Below are 14,934 nucleotides of genomic sequence, written 5' to 3' on the forward strand. Positions count from 1 at the left end.
AGGCTGCTGTGATGCAGGTCTTCCTCCTGGGTAGCCCTTCATCTGGTGTGTGTGCAAGCGTGGGATTTGATTTCAGGTACTGTAGGTGTGTCTCTTCCTTCAGCTAACCGTCTGTAAAACTTGGCCTGCTGTGCTGTAGGTGTGTCTCTTCCTTCAGCTAACCTTCTGTAAAGCTTGGTCTGCTGTACTCTAGGTGGGTCTCTTCCTTCAGCTAACCTCCTGTAAAGCTTGGTCTGCTGTACTGTAGGTGGGTCTCTTCCTTCAGCTTACCTCTTGTAAAACTTGGCCTGCTGTACTGTGTGTCTCTTCCTTCAGCTAACCTCTTGTAAAGCTTGGTCTGCTGTACTCTAGGTGGGTCTCTTCCTTCAGCTAACCTCCTGTAAAGCTTGGTCTGCTGTACTGTAGGTGGGTCTCTTCCTTCAGCTTACCTCTTGTAAAACTTGGCCTGCTGTACTGTGTGTCTCTTCCTTCAGCTAACCTCCTGTAAAGCTTGGCCTGCTGTACTGTGTGTCTCTTCCTTCAGCTAACCTCCTGTAAAGCTTGGTCTGCTGTACTGTAGGTGTGTCTCTTCCTTCAGCTTACCTCCTGTAAAGCTTGGCCTGCTGTACTGTAGGCGCGTCTCTTCCTTCAGCTAACCTCCTGTAAAGCTTGGCCTGCTGGACTGTAGGTGGGTCTCTTCCTTCAGCTAACCTCCTGTAAAGCTTGGTCTGCTGTACTGTAGGTGGGTCTCTTCCTTCAGCTTACCTCTTGTAAAACTTGGCCTGCTGTACTGTGTGTCTCTTCCTTCAGCTAACCTCTTGTAAAGCTTGGTCTGCTGTACTCTAGGTGGGTCTCTTCCTTCAGCTAACCTCCTGTAAAGCTTGGTCTGCTGTACTGTAGGTGGGTCTCTTCCTTCAGCTTACCTCTTGTAAAACTTGGCCTGCTGTACTGTGTGTCTCTTCCTTCAGCTAACCTCCTGTAAAGCTTGGCCTGCTGTACTGTGTGTCTCTTCCTTCAGCTAACCTCCTGTAAAGCTTGGTCTGCTGTACTGTAGGTGTGTCTCTTCCTTCAGCTTACCTCCTGTAAAGCTTGGCCTGCTGTACTGTAGGCGCGTCTCTTCCTTCAGCTAACCTCCTGTAAAGCTTGGCCTGCTGTACTGTGTGTCTCTATGTAACTGGTTTAGGGTAGTACTTGAGTTCTCCATTCAAGTTTGGTTTACTAATGATCAAATACATGTACTTGCAATTTGACAAATGAAACTATTTAGCAGGTCACATTTGCAAGCACTGACAAAATGTCAAACTCCCAAGATGCCAACCAGGCAGACAGACATACTTTCTCTTCCCTTTAGAAACCAGCCAGGCGTGTCCTGTCATCACCTGAGATAGTTGAACCCCACAGTGACAATAGAACCACAGTGGCCGTTTCCATCTCCACGTTGTTTAGCTGCAACCTACCTTTCTTCAGTCTCATTGTGATCTGATCATAGATATGACACGTTTTTGTTCCTCTTTATTACAGCAGAATCAGGTTGTAGATGAGGTATGTTCCAGAAGGTAATACCCATGGACAGTGTTGAGCCCTCAGCTTTATACAGTGTCTTCAGAAAGTATTCAGACCCTTTCACTTTTTCCACATTTTGTTATGTTACAGCCTTATTCTAAAATTGATTAAATACATGTTTTTCTCCCTCATCAATCTACACACAATACCCCATAATGACATCACAATACCCCATAATGACATCACAATACCCCATAATGACAAAGCGAAGACAGGTTTTTAGAAATGTTTGCAAATGTATTAAAAATGGTAAACATTTACCTCCAGAGAAGACTGTGAGAAACTCCCCAAATACAGCTGTGCCAATAAGACTCCAGGCTGTAATCGCTGCCAAAGGTGCTTTAGCAAAGTACTGAGTAAAGGGTCTGAATACTTATGTAAATGTCATCAGTTTAAAATTGTATAAATATGCAAAAAATGTCTACAAACTGTTTTTTTTTGCTTTGTCATTATGGGGTATTTTAGAATAAGGCTATGTAACAGAATATGGAAAAAGTCAAGGGGTCTGAATACTTTCCAAATGTACTGTTGAAAGTTATACAGCCCTGTCTGTCCACTATAGGTTCAGTCCATGGCCTGAACGTTTTGTTTAGATTCCTAGACAGGAAGTATATAGACAACACAAAACAGACATGTGAACACAGTGCATTCAGAAAGTATTCTCATACCCTTTGACTTATTCTATGATAACAAACTGAAAACATGTTTTACAAATTTACTGGAAATGAAACATTTACATAAGTGTTCCCACATGTAAGGGAGGTATGTTAGGATCACCCCTGAGTCACTCACTTACCTGTTAGGATCACCCCTGAGTCACTCACTGTTAGGATCACCGTTGACAGTGATTACAGCTGTGAATCTTCCTGGCTAAGTCTCTAAGAGCTTTAAATACCTTGAATATACAATATTTGCACATTATTCTTAAAAAAAACATTTTCTGTGAAGGTGGTTGTTGGTCATTGCTAATCAGCCATGTTCAGTTCTTGCCATAGACTTTCTAGCAGATTTAAGTCAACTGTAACTAGGCCACTCGGGAACATTCAATGTTGTCTTGGTAAGCAACTTCAGTGTATATTTGGCCTTGTGTTTTAGGTTATTGCTCTGCTGAAAGGTTCATTTGTCTCCTAGTGTCTGTTGGAAAGCAGATTGAACCAGGTTTTCCTCTAGGATGTTTAGCTCTATTTATTTTTACATTTCTTTAAACTGCCTAGTCCTTGTTGATGACAAGCATACCCATGACATGATGCAGCCAACTCCATGCTTGAAAATATGAAGAGTGGTACTCAGGGTTGTGTTGGATTAAAGTTAATTTATTTGCAAAATATTTTACTTTAGTGACTTGTTGCAAAACAGGATGCACGTTTTGGAATATTTTTATTCTGTACAGGCTTCCTCCTTTTCACTCTAATTTAGGTCAGTATTGTGGAGTAACTACAAGGTTGTTGATCCATCCTCAATTTTCTCCCATCACAGCCATTAAACTCTGTAGCTGTTTTAAAGTCAACATTGGCCACATGGTCAAATCCATGAGCAGTTTCCTTCCTCTCCGGCAACTGAGTTAAGAAGGACGCCTGTATCTTTGTAGTGACTGGGTGTATTGATACACCATCCAAAGTGTAATTAATAACTGCACCATGCTCAAAGGGATATATTCCAAATCTGCTTTGTTTTATTTTTACCTTTCTACCAATAGATGCCCTTCTATGCAAGGCATTGGAAAACTGCTCTGGTCTTTGTGATTGAATCTGTGTTTGAAATCCACTGCCCAACTGAGGTACCTTACATTTCTCTGGGGGTAGCCTAGTGGTTAGAGCGTTGTACTAGTAACCGCAAGGTTGCAAGTTCAAACCCCCGAGCTGACAAGGTACAAATCTGTCGTTCTGCCCCTGAGCAGTTAACCCACTGTTCCTAGGCCGTCATTGAAAATAAGAATTTGTTCTTAACTGAATTGCCTGGTTAAATAAAGGAAAAATAAAATGTGTGGGGAACAGAGACCACTGCCCAACTGAGGTACCTTACACTTAATCTATATGTGTGGGGAACAGAGATGAGGTAGTCATTTAAAAAATCATGTTAAACACTATTATTGCAAACCGAGTGAGTCCATGCAACTTATTATGTGACTGGTTAAGCACATGAAGCACATTTTTACTCCTGAACGTAATTAGGCTTGTCATCATAACAAAGGGGTTGAATATGTATTGACACACGTTTCAGCTGGACATTTTGCGTTTCATTTCTAAAAAGACAGTTCCACTTTGACGTTATGGGGTATTGTGTGATGTCCGGTGAATCCGTTCTTCAGGCTGTAACACATTAAAAGTCATAGTGTACTTTCTGAAGTGCACTAGTTTTGACCCAGAGCCCTATGGGTCCTGGTCAGAAGTAGTGCACTATAAAGGGAATAGGCTGCCATGACTTCCCCTCTGTTCACTGACGATGGTGGTGTTGTTTTCAGTGGAATAACCACTGTGCTTTCACCAGGGACCGTATTGTGTTTCGCACAACAAGCTGAAATCGGGCTGCATCCTGTGTCACTTCCTGTTGCCGTTAGAGAGATGTTGATTAGAGTTGTTGTTGTGGTTATTGTCGCGGGCGCTAACTCTGTTTGAAATGGCACTCAGTTCTTCAAAAGGCTGTGGTTTAAAGAGAATCTCCTCGACGCCTCCTCTAAACCCATTGGAGGAGAAGGTCAGAGGGGTGGAACCTCTGGCTTTCTCATCCAATGGGTTTTGAGAAGGAGGTGAGAGAAGACAGACCGAGGAATTGAGATTGTCCCGTAGGGAATAGGGTACCGTTTGGGACACATCCTCTGCCTGTCTATGGTTTGTGGAGTTTTTGTGTCTTGGGAAATGTGTCTGAGGTCAATCACACACATGTTATTTTAATAATGTATGTAGTATTGTTTTCAAAGGCGTTATTGATATGAGTACAAAACACATTATTTTCTAATAATGTTCTTTCACATTTGATTTAGTTGGTAACAATAGTGTAGTGTGTGTGTGTGTTAACAAATCCCTCTCTCCCTCCCTCCAAGGCTACGGTACTACCGGTTACTCTAATGATATGACCGGTAACGGGGCTGGTAGTAACGGGAAGCTGATGGACCTACTAGACGAGCCGGTACCGGGGGTAGGGACCTACGAAGACTTCAATACCATCGACTGGGTCAGAGAGAAGAGCAAGGACCGCGACCGCCACAGAGAGGTGGTTTCACAGCTTTCTCAATTCATCTTTCATAGGTTCCTCACATCCATCTTCTCAACACTCATTGGACAAGGAAGCCCATGGCCCCTCCCCTCTGATCTTCAATGAGTGCTGGGAAGGAGGCGAGGAGAGAATGAATTGAGGAAGAGACCTTTCATTTTTTTTTAAATTTAAATGACATTTTACCAGGTTAGTCTCACTGAGATTAAAATCTATTTTACAATAGATACCTGGCCAAATAGCAGCACTCGAAGTGTGACACATTCACAACACAAAACAGTTTTAAGAACATCAATTTCATTGAGCAGGCGAGATGCTTTGGGACGGTGTGGTGCATCTAGGTGAAAACATTGACCACCGTAGTTTTAACCCTCGCTATGAACTCATCCGAAGAGACAAGCGTCTGTAATTGAATGTCCTTTTGTAGCTTCTTCCAGCTCGACACGGGCCTTAGACACAGTCAACAAAACACGCAGATAGTTGTCATTTGTCCACTGGATAATATAGGTTAAATGGGAGCTGTCTCATCAGTATGGCATTAGGAATGAAAATGTACCAATGACTTTGTCTCCTAAGAGCTAAGGAAGGCCGGCCTGTGTCATGTTGCCATGGTCACTACAGTAACCGTAGCTGACCTTAGAGGAAATCAGGGTGATGGCCTAATCTACAAGGCCTTTGCATAAGAGGAAAAATGAAAACTGACTCTCTCCCTCTCTTCTCCAGATCACCAGTAAGAGTGAGCAGTCTACCTGGGACCTGCTCCACAGCATCAGTGATGCCTTCTCCGGCTGGCTCCTCATGCTGCTCATAGGACTCTTGTCAGGTGCGTGTGACTCTCTCATCGTCCTATCACTCTTCCTATACAGTAGAATATTCCTCTTTGTTCCACTCTCTTTCTCAAACTCTATCCCCTCTTTCATCTCCCTCTTTTTCTCTATCCCCTCTCGCTCTCTCCTCTCTGTCCTCGCTCTCTCTCCTCTTTGTCCTCGCTCTCTCCTCTCTCTGTCCTCTCTCTGTCCTTGCTCTGTCCTTGCTCTGTCCTCGCTCTGTCCTCGCTCTGTCCTCGCTCTGTCCTCGCTCTGTCCTCGCTCTGTCCTCGCTCTCTCCTCGCTCTGTCCTCGGTCTGTCCTCTGTCTCTCACCTCTGTCCTCTGTCTCTCACCTCTGTCCTCGCTCTCTCTCACCTCTGTCCTCGCTCTCTCTCACCTCTGTCCTCGCTCTCTCTCACCTCTGTCCTCGCTCTCTCTCACCTCTGTCCTCGCTCTCTCTCACCTCTGTCCTCGCTATCTCTCACCTCTGTCCTCGCTCTCTCTCACCTCTGTCCTCGCTCTCTCTCACCTCTGTCCTCGCTCTCTCTCACCTCTGTCCTCGCTCTCTCTCACCTCTGTCCTCGCTCTCTCTCACCTCTGTCCTCGCTCTCTCTCACCTCTGTCCTCGCTCTCTCTCACCTCTGTCCTCGCTCTCTCTCACCTCTGTCCTCGCTCTCTCTCACCTCTGTCCTCGCTCTCTCTCACCTCTGTCCTCGCTCTCTCTCACCTCTGTCCTCGCTCTCTCTCACCTCTGTCCTCGCTCTCTCTCACCTCTGTCCTCGCTCTCTCTCACCTCTCTCTGTCCTCGCTCTCTCTCACCTCTCTCTGTCCTCGCTCTCTCTCACCTCTCTCTGTCCTCGCTCTCTCTCACCTCTCTCTGTCCTCGCTCTCTCTCACCTCTCTCTGTCCTCAATCTGTCCTCCCTCTCTCCTCTCTCCAGGTGCTCTAGCAGGCTGTATAGACATCTCGGCTCACTGGTTAACAGACCTGAAGGAGGGTGTGTGTCTGTCTGGCTTCTGGTTCAACCATGAACACTGCTGCTGGGGCTCTAACCAAACCACCTTTCAAGAGAGGGACAGGTGTCCACAGTGGCAGAGCTGGGCTGAACTGCTGGGTGGTAGCTCAGAGGTGAGGAGGGGGGAGAAGTCAGGAGGGGTGTGTGTGTGTGTAAGCATTTGTCGATCATTGAAAAATAACAATATTTGAGTTTCTACTTTTTTTGTGATGCCATTCACAATGGCTTAGTGAATTTTCAGTTGTGTGTGAGCTCCCTCTGGTGGTTGAGACACCTTACCTGGTGTCTACTCACCATGACCAGATTACAGTACTGTTCAACCCTGTCATTCCTCTGTGTCTCCTGTAGGGGGCAGCAGTGTACATAGTCAACAACCTGATGCTCTGTTTTCTACTGTATCTATACCTAACCCTGTCATTCCTCTGTGTGTCCTGTAGGGGGCAGCAGTGTACATAGTCAACAACCTGATGCTCTGTTTTCTACTTTATCTATACCTAACCCTGTCATTCCTCTGTGTGTCCTGTAGGGGGCAGCAGCGTACATAGTCAACTACCTGATGCTCTGTTTTCTACTTTATCTATACCTAACCCTGTCATTCCTCTGTGTGTCCTGTAGGGGGCAGCAGCGTACATAGTCAACTACTTGATGTTCATGTTGTGCGCTCTACTGTTCTCCTTCCTGGCTGTCATTCTGGTCCGGGCCTTCGCACCTTACGCCTGTGGATCAGGAATACCAGAGGTGAACACAGACATTCAGCCTTTAGCTCAGTGGGCTAACTAACACAGTTTTGGTTCAGACAGACACTGTCAGATATGACACAAGTGTTACAAAAGACTGGAGCTTTTTTTCTGAAAGAATATTTGTTTGTCTCTCCTGGCCTTTTTCAGTCTCGTTGAAGTGCGTCCAATTCTATTGAACCTTTTAGAAATCAGACTCAGTTTTACTTCCGTAAACAAACCCAGAGCGCTGAGACGGCTCAAGGAGATATTTCAGAAAAATACAAAAACATATTAAAAACAATTGGGATACAAAAAAATGGATGCAGATGTGTGATTTACATCACTTGAAGCACAATGATATGTAACAGACCCTTTGAAGTGACTAATACCTCACCAAAAAAAGACATCTTTCTCTTTGAGAACGTACTCTGACATATCAACATGAACATTTTGCTTTGAATTTCAGAAACTCACTTATTTATTTTTTGTACAATTTTCTAAATGTAATCACTACCAGGTGTTTAAAGCCATACCGTGATCGCTCTTGTCTGTATTTTTGAGAAAACAGTCCCAAATGGCATCCTATCCTCTGTAAAAATCCACTAGGACACTGGAATCGAGTGCCGTTTGGGATGCGGCCAGTTTGTTTTGGAGTGAAGACCATATCTGTGTTATTGGGGTCGTCACTGACCTCTTGTCCTTCGAAATTGGGCTAAAACACTTTCAGTTGTAGCCACAACTACTGACACACACACACACTAGCATCATGACGCTGGCAGACACACTGTCCATTAATATGTTTGGCTCACTCATAGAATCAGATCTGTTCCTTGTTTTTTTGGCAGCAGAACACACACACACTCATTTACAGCAAACAAACAAACACACAAACACACACACACACAACGTGCCAAAAAACGACTGCATTTTTATTTCCCTCGTGATATTGGGACAAATGTCACCAAAGCAAAACAATGAATCCCTTCATGATTTGTAATGGATGAATCCAGGCTGTATCACAACCGGCTGTGATTGGGCGTCCCATAGGGCGGCGCACAATTGGCCCAGCGTCGTCTGGGTTTGGCCGGGGTAGGCCGTCATTGTAAATAAGAATTTGTTCTTAACTGACTCGCCTAGTTAAATAAAGGTTACCTTTTTTTTTTATGTCTCAAATTGCACCCCATTCCCTACGTTGTTCCCTATTTATCTGGTCACGAATAGGGTGCCATGTGGGACAGACTCTGTAGGAGAAAGAGACGGTCCCATTGGGAGTTGACTGACATCTCAAACTGAGGTAACAGCAGTGTGAAAGCCTGTCAAAGGTCCCACATGCAAGAGAGATGTTTTAAAACCCATTATTGACACATTGGTACGGTTTTGCAACAATCATACCATTTTTAAAATAGATGACCACATGTTCATCTCCCTCGGAGTGATCCAGTTAGCATGTCTTTGTTCTGCAAACTGTCTGGTTGTGAGTTTTTGGTGAGTTTTTGTTAGTTTGGGTTTTTCACTTAGTTTTCTACCATTTTAAACACAACCAACTGAAACAAGGACCACCTGAATGTGACCAATCATAAGCTTGTTTTCATATTTTGTTGAAAAATGATTTGCTACGGCGTGCCCTAATGAACTTGAACCAAATGTCTTCCTTGCTTCTACAGAAGCCTCACTTGGTTTTCTCCATGACCTCCATACCCTAACCCCCTCTCCCCTCTCGTGTCTCCCCAGATAAAGACCATCCTCTCTGGGTTCATCATTAGAGGCTACCTGGGGAAATGGACCCTAATCATCAAGACAATTACCCTGGTCCTGGCTGTCTCTTCTGGTACTGCTCTCACACTCCCTCTTTCTCTCAAGTGCTTTCTCTATCGCTTTCTCTATCGCTTTCTCTATCGCTTTCTCTATCGCTCTCTCTATCGCTTCCTCTATCGCTCTCTCTATCGCTTCCTCTATCGCTCTCTCTATCGCTTCCTCTATCGCTCTCTCTCGCTTCCTCTATCGCTCTCTCTCGCTTCCTCTATCGCTCTCTCTCGCTTCCTCTATCGCTCTCTCTCGCTTCCTCTATCGCTCTCTCTCGCTTCCTCTATCGCTCTCTCTCGCTTCCTCTATCGCTCTCTCTCGCTTCCTCTATCGCTCTCTCTCGCTTCCTCTATCGCTCTCTCTCGCTTCCTCTATCGCTCTCTCTCGCTTCCTCTATCGCTCTCTCTCGCTTTCGCTCTCGCTTCCTCTATCGCTCTCTCTCGCTTTCGCTCTCGCTTCCTCTATCGCTCTCTCTCGCTTCCTCTATCGCTCTCTCTCGCTTCCTCTATCGCTCTCTCTCGCTTCCTCTATCGCTCTCTCTCGCTTCCTCTATCGCTCTCTCTCGCTTCCTCTATCGCTCTCTCTCGCTTCCTCTATCGCTCTCTCTCGCTTCCTCTATCGCTCTCTCTCGCTTCCTCTATCGCTCTCTCTCGCTTCCTCTATCGCTCTCTCTCGCTTCCTCTATCGCTCTCTCTCGCTTCCTCTATCGCTCTCTCTCGCTTCCTCTATCGCTCTCTCTCGCTTCCTCTCTCGCTTTCTCTATCGCTCTCTCTCTCTCGCTTTCTCTATCGCTTCCTCTATCGCTCTCTCTCTCTCTCGCTTTTTCTATCGCTCTCTCTATCACTTCCTCTATCGCTTCCTCTATCGCTCTCTCTCTCTCTCGCTTTTTCTATCGCTCTCTCTATCACTTCCTCTATCGCTCTCTCTCGCTTCCTCTATCGCTCTCTCTCGCTTCCTCTATCGCTCTCTCTCGCTTCCTCTATCGCTCTCTCTCGCTTCCTCTATCGCTCTCTCTCGCTTCCTCTATCGCTCTCTCTCGCTTCCTCTATCGCTCTCTCTCGCTTTCGCTCTCGCTTCCTCTATCGCTCTCTCTCGCTTCCTCTATCGCTCTCTCTCGCTTCCTCTATCGCTCTCTCTCGCTTCCTCTATCGCTCTCTCTCGCTTCCTCTATCGCTCTCTCTCGCTTCCTCTATCGCTCTCTCTCGCTTCCTCTATCGCTCTCTCTCGCTTCCTCTATCGCTCTCGCTCGCTTCCTCTATCGCTCTCTCGCTTCCTCTATCGCTCTCTCTCGCTTCCTCTCTCGCTTTCTCTATCGCTCTCTCTCTCTCGCTTTCTCTATCGCTTCCTCTATCGCTCTCTCTCTCTCTCGCTTTTTCTATCGCTCTCTCTATCACTTCCTCTATCGCTCTCTCTCTCTCTCTAGCTTTCTCGCTCGCTGTCGCTCTCTCTCTCGCTTCCTCTATCGCTCTCTCTCGCTTTCTCTCTCGCTCTCACTCTCTCGCTCTCGCTTCCTCTATCGCTTCCTCTATCGCTCGCTTCCTCTATCGCTTCCTCTATCGCTCTCTCTATCACTTCCTCTATCGCTCTCTCTATCACTTCCTCTATCGCTCTCTCTCTCGCTTTCGCTCTCGCTCTCGCTCTCTCGCTCTCGCTCGCTCTCGCTCGCTCTCTCTCGCTCTCTCTCGCTCTCTCTCGCTCTCTCTCGCTCTCTCTCGCTCTCTCTCGCTCTCTCTCGCTCTCTCTCGCTTTCTCTATCGCGCTCTCTCGCTTTCTCTATCGCGCTCTCTCGCTTTCTCTATCGCGCTCTCTCGCTTTCTCTATCGCGCTCTCTCGCTTTCTCTATCGCGCTCTCTCGCTTTCTCTATCGCGCTCTCTCGCTTTCTCTATCGCGCTCTCTCGCTTTCTCTATCGCGCTCTCTCGCTTTCTCTATCGCGCTCTCTCGCTTTCTCTATCGCGCTCTCTCGCTTTCTCTATCGCGCTCTCTCGCTTTTTCTATCGCGCTCTCTCTCTCGCTTTCTCTCTCGCTTTTTCTATCGCGCTCTCTCTCTCGCTTTCGCTCTCGCTTTCTCTCTCGCTCTCTCGCTTTCTCTCGCTCTCTCTCGCTCTCTCTCGCTCTCTCTCGCTCTCTCTCGCTCTCGCTCTCTCTCTCTCGCTTTCTCTCTCTCGCTTTCTCTGTCGCTCTCTCTCGCTCTCTCTCTCTCGCTTTCTCTGTCGCTCTCTCTCTCGCTCTCTCTATCGCTCTCTCTATCGCTTTCTGTCGCTCTCTCGCGTTCTGTCTTTCTGTCTCTACAGGCTCTACATAAACATTGACTTGTCTTTCTGTCTCTACAGGTCTCAGTCTTGGCAAGGAAGGACCCCTGGTCCATGTAGCATGTTGCTGTGCCAACATCCTCTGTCATCTGTTCACAAAGTACCGACAGAACGAAGCAAAACGACGAGAGGTGAGAGAAGAGAAAGACGGATGTTTGAATCATCTCAGTAGAGGTGGAATAGATAATTGTTCATTTTGTTAGAATCATGGTTGCATCTCAATACTGTGCAGAGGCCTCCTCTTATTGTCTCCATTACCTTCATCTGAATCTTTTGTGTTAGTATATAGTGATCTACCCATCTGTCCTAGGTGTTATCTGCAGCCGCAGCAGTGGGCGTGTCTGTGGCCTTTGGCGCACCTATAGGAGGAGTGCTGTTCAGTCTGGAGGAGGTAAGGGAACCCATGTCCAACTCTTAACCTGAATTAGAAAATTAAAACAATCAGGTATAATGTTACTTTTTCTTCACCAATGTTATTGTGGAGCTATAAACTTGTGCGTAAGAGACTTGAACAAAGGCTTACTACTGCGTGAAACTAGTCCTTTTGACCGTGAAGGAGACTTCCTTCTCTCTTCTCCCTCTGCCCAGGTGAGCTACTACTTTCCTCTGAAGACTCTGTGGAGGTCGTTCTTCGCTGCGTTGGTGGCAGCCTTCACTCTCCGCTCCATCAACCCGTTCGGTAACAGCCGACTGGTCCTGTTCTACGTAGAGTTCCATACCCCCTGGCACATGGTGGAGCTGGTCCCGTTCATCCTGCTGGGCATCTTCGGTGGCCTCTGGGGGGCGCTCTTCATCAGGGCTAATATCGCCTGGTGCAGAAGACGTGAGTAGGAGGGAGGGATGAGAGAGAGACTACTTCTAATGAATGAGCCTGTCTGTTTCTCTCCTGTTCCAGTTTTGATTGACTAACTGATTGAATGATTTATTAATTGTCACAATAATGACGTGATGGACTTCCTCCTTTCCTCAGGTAAGACCACTCGTCTGGGCCACTACCCGGTGCTGGAGGTCTTGGTGGTAACTGGAATCACAGCCCTCCTCTCCTTCCCTAACAGTTACACCAGGATGAGTGGGTCAGAACTGATCTCAGAACTGTTTAATGACTGTTCTCTACTGGATTCCTCACAGCTGTGTGACTACAACAGCTCTGAGAACAGGTACTAACTGGTGGAGGGAGTGTGTGTTTTAAATGTTGTCAACTAATATTTACTTTATTATTTAATTCCTTCAGGTCTGACTCTGGTGTGTTTACTGCCAGCCTCGCTGATAGGGCGTTCAGTAACACACTCCCTGATAGGCCAGCTGGACCAGGTGTGTACACAGCGCTATGGCAACTGGCTCTGGCCCTCTTCTTCAAGATGCTGGTCACTGTGGTTACCTTCGGCATGAAGGTAGGTGTGGGATAGGTGGGTTGTGTGATGATGATGATTTAAAAAAAAAAATAATCTTGTTTTACTTATATATTTATTTATTTTACCCCCTTTTTTCCCCAAATTCGTGGTGTCCAATTGTTAGTAGTTATCTTGTCTCATCGCTACAACTCCCGTACGGGGTTGGAAGAGACGAAGGTTGAAAGTCATGCGTCCTCCGAAACACAACCCAACCAAGTTACTGCTTCTTAACACAGCGCGCCTCCAACCCGGAAGCCAGCCGCACCAATGTGTCGGAGGAAACACCTGGTGACCTTGGTTAGCGTGCACTGCGCCCGGCCCTCCACAGGAGTCGCAGGTGCGCGATGAGACGAGGATATCTGTCGCGACAGAGCCTGGGTTCGAACCCAGAGTCTCTGGTGGCCTTAGACCACTGCGCCATCCGGGAGGCCCGGTTTACATATTTTTGATCAAATTGATCTGTGATATATTCTCTAATAACCTTGTCCGAGCCAGAACGGCCCATAGGCCCATAGGGTAGGAGCCCATCTCCTGTTTCTGTAGTGAGGCAGCTTGTTGTACAAGTACACCCCGTGGCTAGGACACTAGTAACAGCAAGAAGGACAATCATTATTTGACAATTGGTTCCATGCTCATCTCTCCAGGTCCCTTCCGGTCTCTTCATCCCCAGTATGGCTGTAGGGGCGATAGCAGGCAGACTGCTGGGAGTTGCCATGGAACAGATGGCGTTGAACCATCATGACTGGCTCATCGTCAAGGGCTGGTGCTCATCAGGGGCGGACTGTATCACACCAGGGCTCTACGCTATGGTGGGGGCGGCTGCATGTCTAGGTGAGGAGGTCACTACAGTACTATGGTGGGGTTGATGTATGTCTAGGTGAGGAGGTCACTACAGTACTGTGGTGGGGTTGATGTATGTCTGGGTGAGGAGGTCACTAGACCACTACGGTGGGGTTAGACCACTACGTTGGGGTTAGACCACTACGTTGGGGTTAGACCACTACGTTGGGGTTAGACCACTACGGTGGGGTTAGACCACTACGGTGGGGTTGCTGTATGTCTGGGTGAGGAGGTCACTAGACCACTACGGTGGGGTCAGACCACTACGGTGGGGTTAGACCACTACAGTGGGGTTGCTGTATGTCTGGGGTTTATCTTAGCGGTTCAAATCACACTTCTATAGTGCTTCTTTTTGGTATGTCGTCGTCAGAAGTGTCTTCACTAACTTGTCCCCCAAGATACTATCCCATCCCTCTCTCCTTCCCCGTCTTTGACGAATACCGTCTCCTTCCCCGTCTGACGAATACCGTCTCCCTCTCCGTCTGACGAATACCGTCTCCCTCTCCGTCTGACGAATACCGTCTCCCTCTCCGTCTGACGAATACCGTCTCCCTCTCCGTCTGACGAATACCGTCTCCCTCTCCGTCTGACGAATACCGTCTCCCTCTCCGTCTGACGAATACCGTCTCCCTCTCCGTCTGACGAATACCGTCTCCCTCTCCGTCTGACGAATACCGTCTCCCTCTCCGTCTGACGAATACCGTTTCCCTCCCCGTCTGACGAATACAGTCTCCCTCCCCGTCTGACGAATACCGTCTCCCTCCCCGTCTGACGAATACCGTCTCCCTCCCCGTCTGACGAATACCGTCTCCCTCTCCGTCTGACGAATACCGTCTCCCTCTCCGTCTGACGAATACCGTCTCCCTCTCCGTCTGACGAATACCGTCTCCCTCTCCGTCTGACGAATACCGTCTCCCTCTCCGTCTGACGAATACCGTCTCCCTCTCCGTCTGACGAATACCGTCTCCCTCTCCGTCTGACGAATACCGTCTCCCTCTCCGTCTGACGAATACCGTCTCCCTCTCCGTCTGACGAATACCGTCTCCCTCTCCGTCTGACGAATACCGTCTCCCTCTCCGTCTGACGAATACCGTCTCCCTCTCCGTCTGACGAATACCGTCTCCCTCTCCGTCTGACGAATACCGTCTCCCTCTCCGTCTGACGAATACCGTCTCCCTCTCCGTCTGACGAATACCGTCTCCCTCTCCGTCTGACGAATACCGTCTCCCTCCCCGTCTGACGAATACCGTCTCCCTCCCCGTCTGACGAATACCGTCTCCCTCCCCGTCTGACGA

General features: G+C 47.5%; 1 protein-coding gene across 4 annotated transcripts in view; it reads left to right on the forward strand.

The window, feature by feature from the left end:
* The window catches only part of LOC110531415 (H(+)/Cl(-) exchange transporter 5), a 40,629-nt gene that overhangs the window by 11,361 nt on the left and 14,334 nt on the right, over positions 1-14,934 (forward strand). For all 4 annotated transcript variants that reach the window (XM_036987266.2, XM_036987267.2, XM_036987265.2 and 1 more), the window contains exons 3-13: positions 4,583-4,752; positions 5,476-5,575; positions 6,501-6,688; positions 7,191-7,313; positions 9,026-9,122; positions 11,430-11,539; positions 11,719-11,799; positions 11,997-12,231; positions 12,379-12,565; positions 12,640-12,799; positions 13,444-13,630. In XM_036987266.2, coding sequence (XP_036843161.1) covers positions 4,583-4,752; positions 5,476-5,575; positions 6,501-6,688; positions 7,191-7,313; positions 9,026-9,122; positions 11,430-11,539; positions 11,719-11,799; positions 11,997-12,231; positions 12,379-12,565; positions 12,640-12,799; positions 13,444-13,630 — 1,638 coding nt within the window. The remainder of the gene's footprint in view (positions 1-4,582; positions 4,753-5,475; positions 5,576-6,500; positions 6,689-7,190; positions 7,314-9,025; positions 9,123-11,429; positions 11,540-11,718; positions 11,800-11,996; positions 12,232-12,378; positions 12,566-12,639; positions 12,800-13,443; positions 13,631-14,934) is intronic.

This window comes from Oncorhynchus mykiss, chromosome 9 (genome assembly GCF_057628025.1).
Source record: "Oncorhynchus mykiss isolate SJ-2025 chromosome 9, ASM5762802v1, whole genome shotgun sequence".
Classification (NCBI taxonomy): Eukaryota; Metazoa; Chordata; class Actinopteri; order Salmoniformes; family Salmonidae; genus Oncorhynchus; species Oncorhynchus mykiss.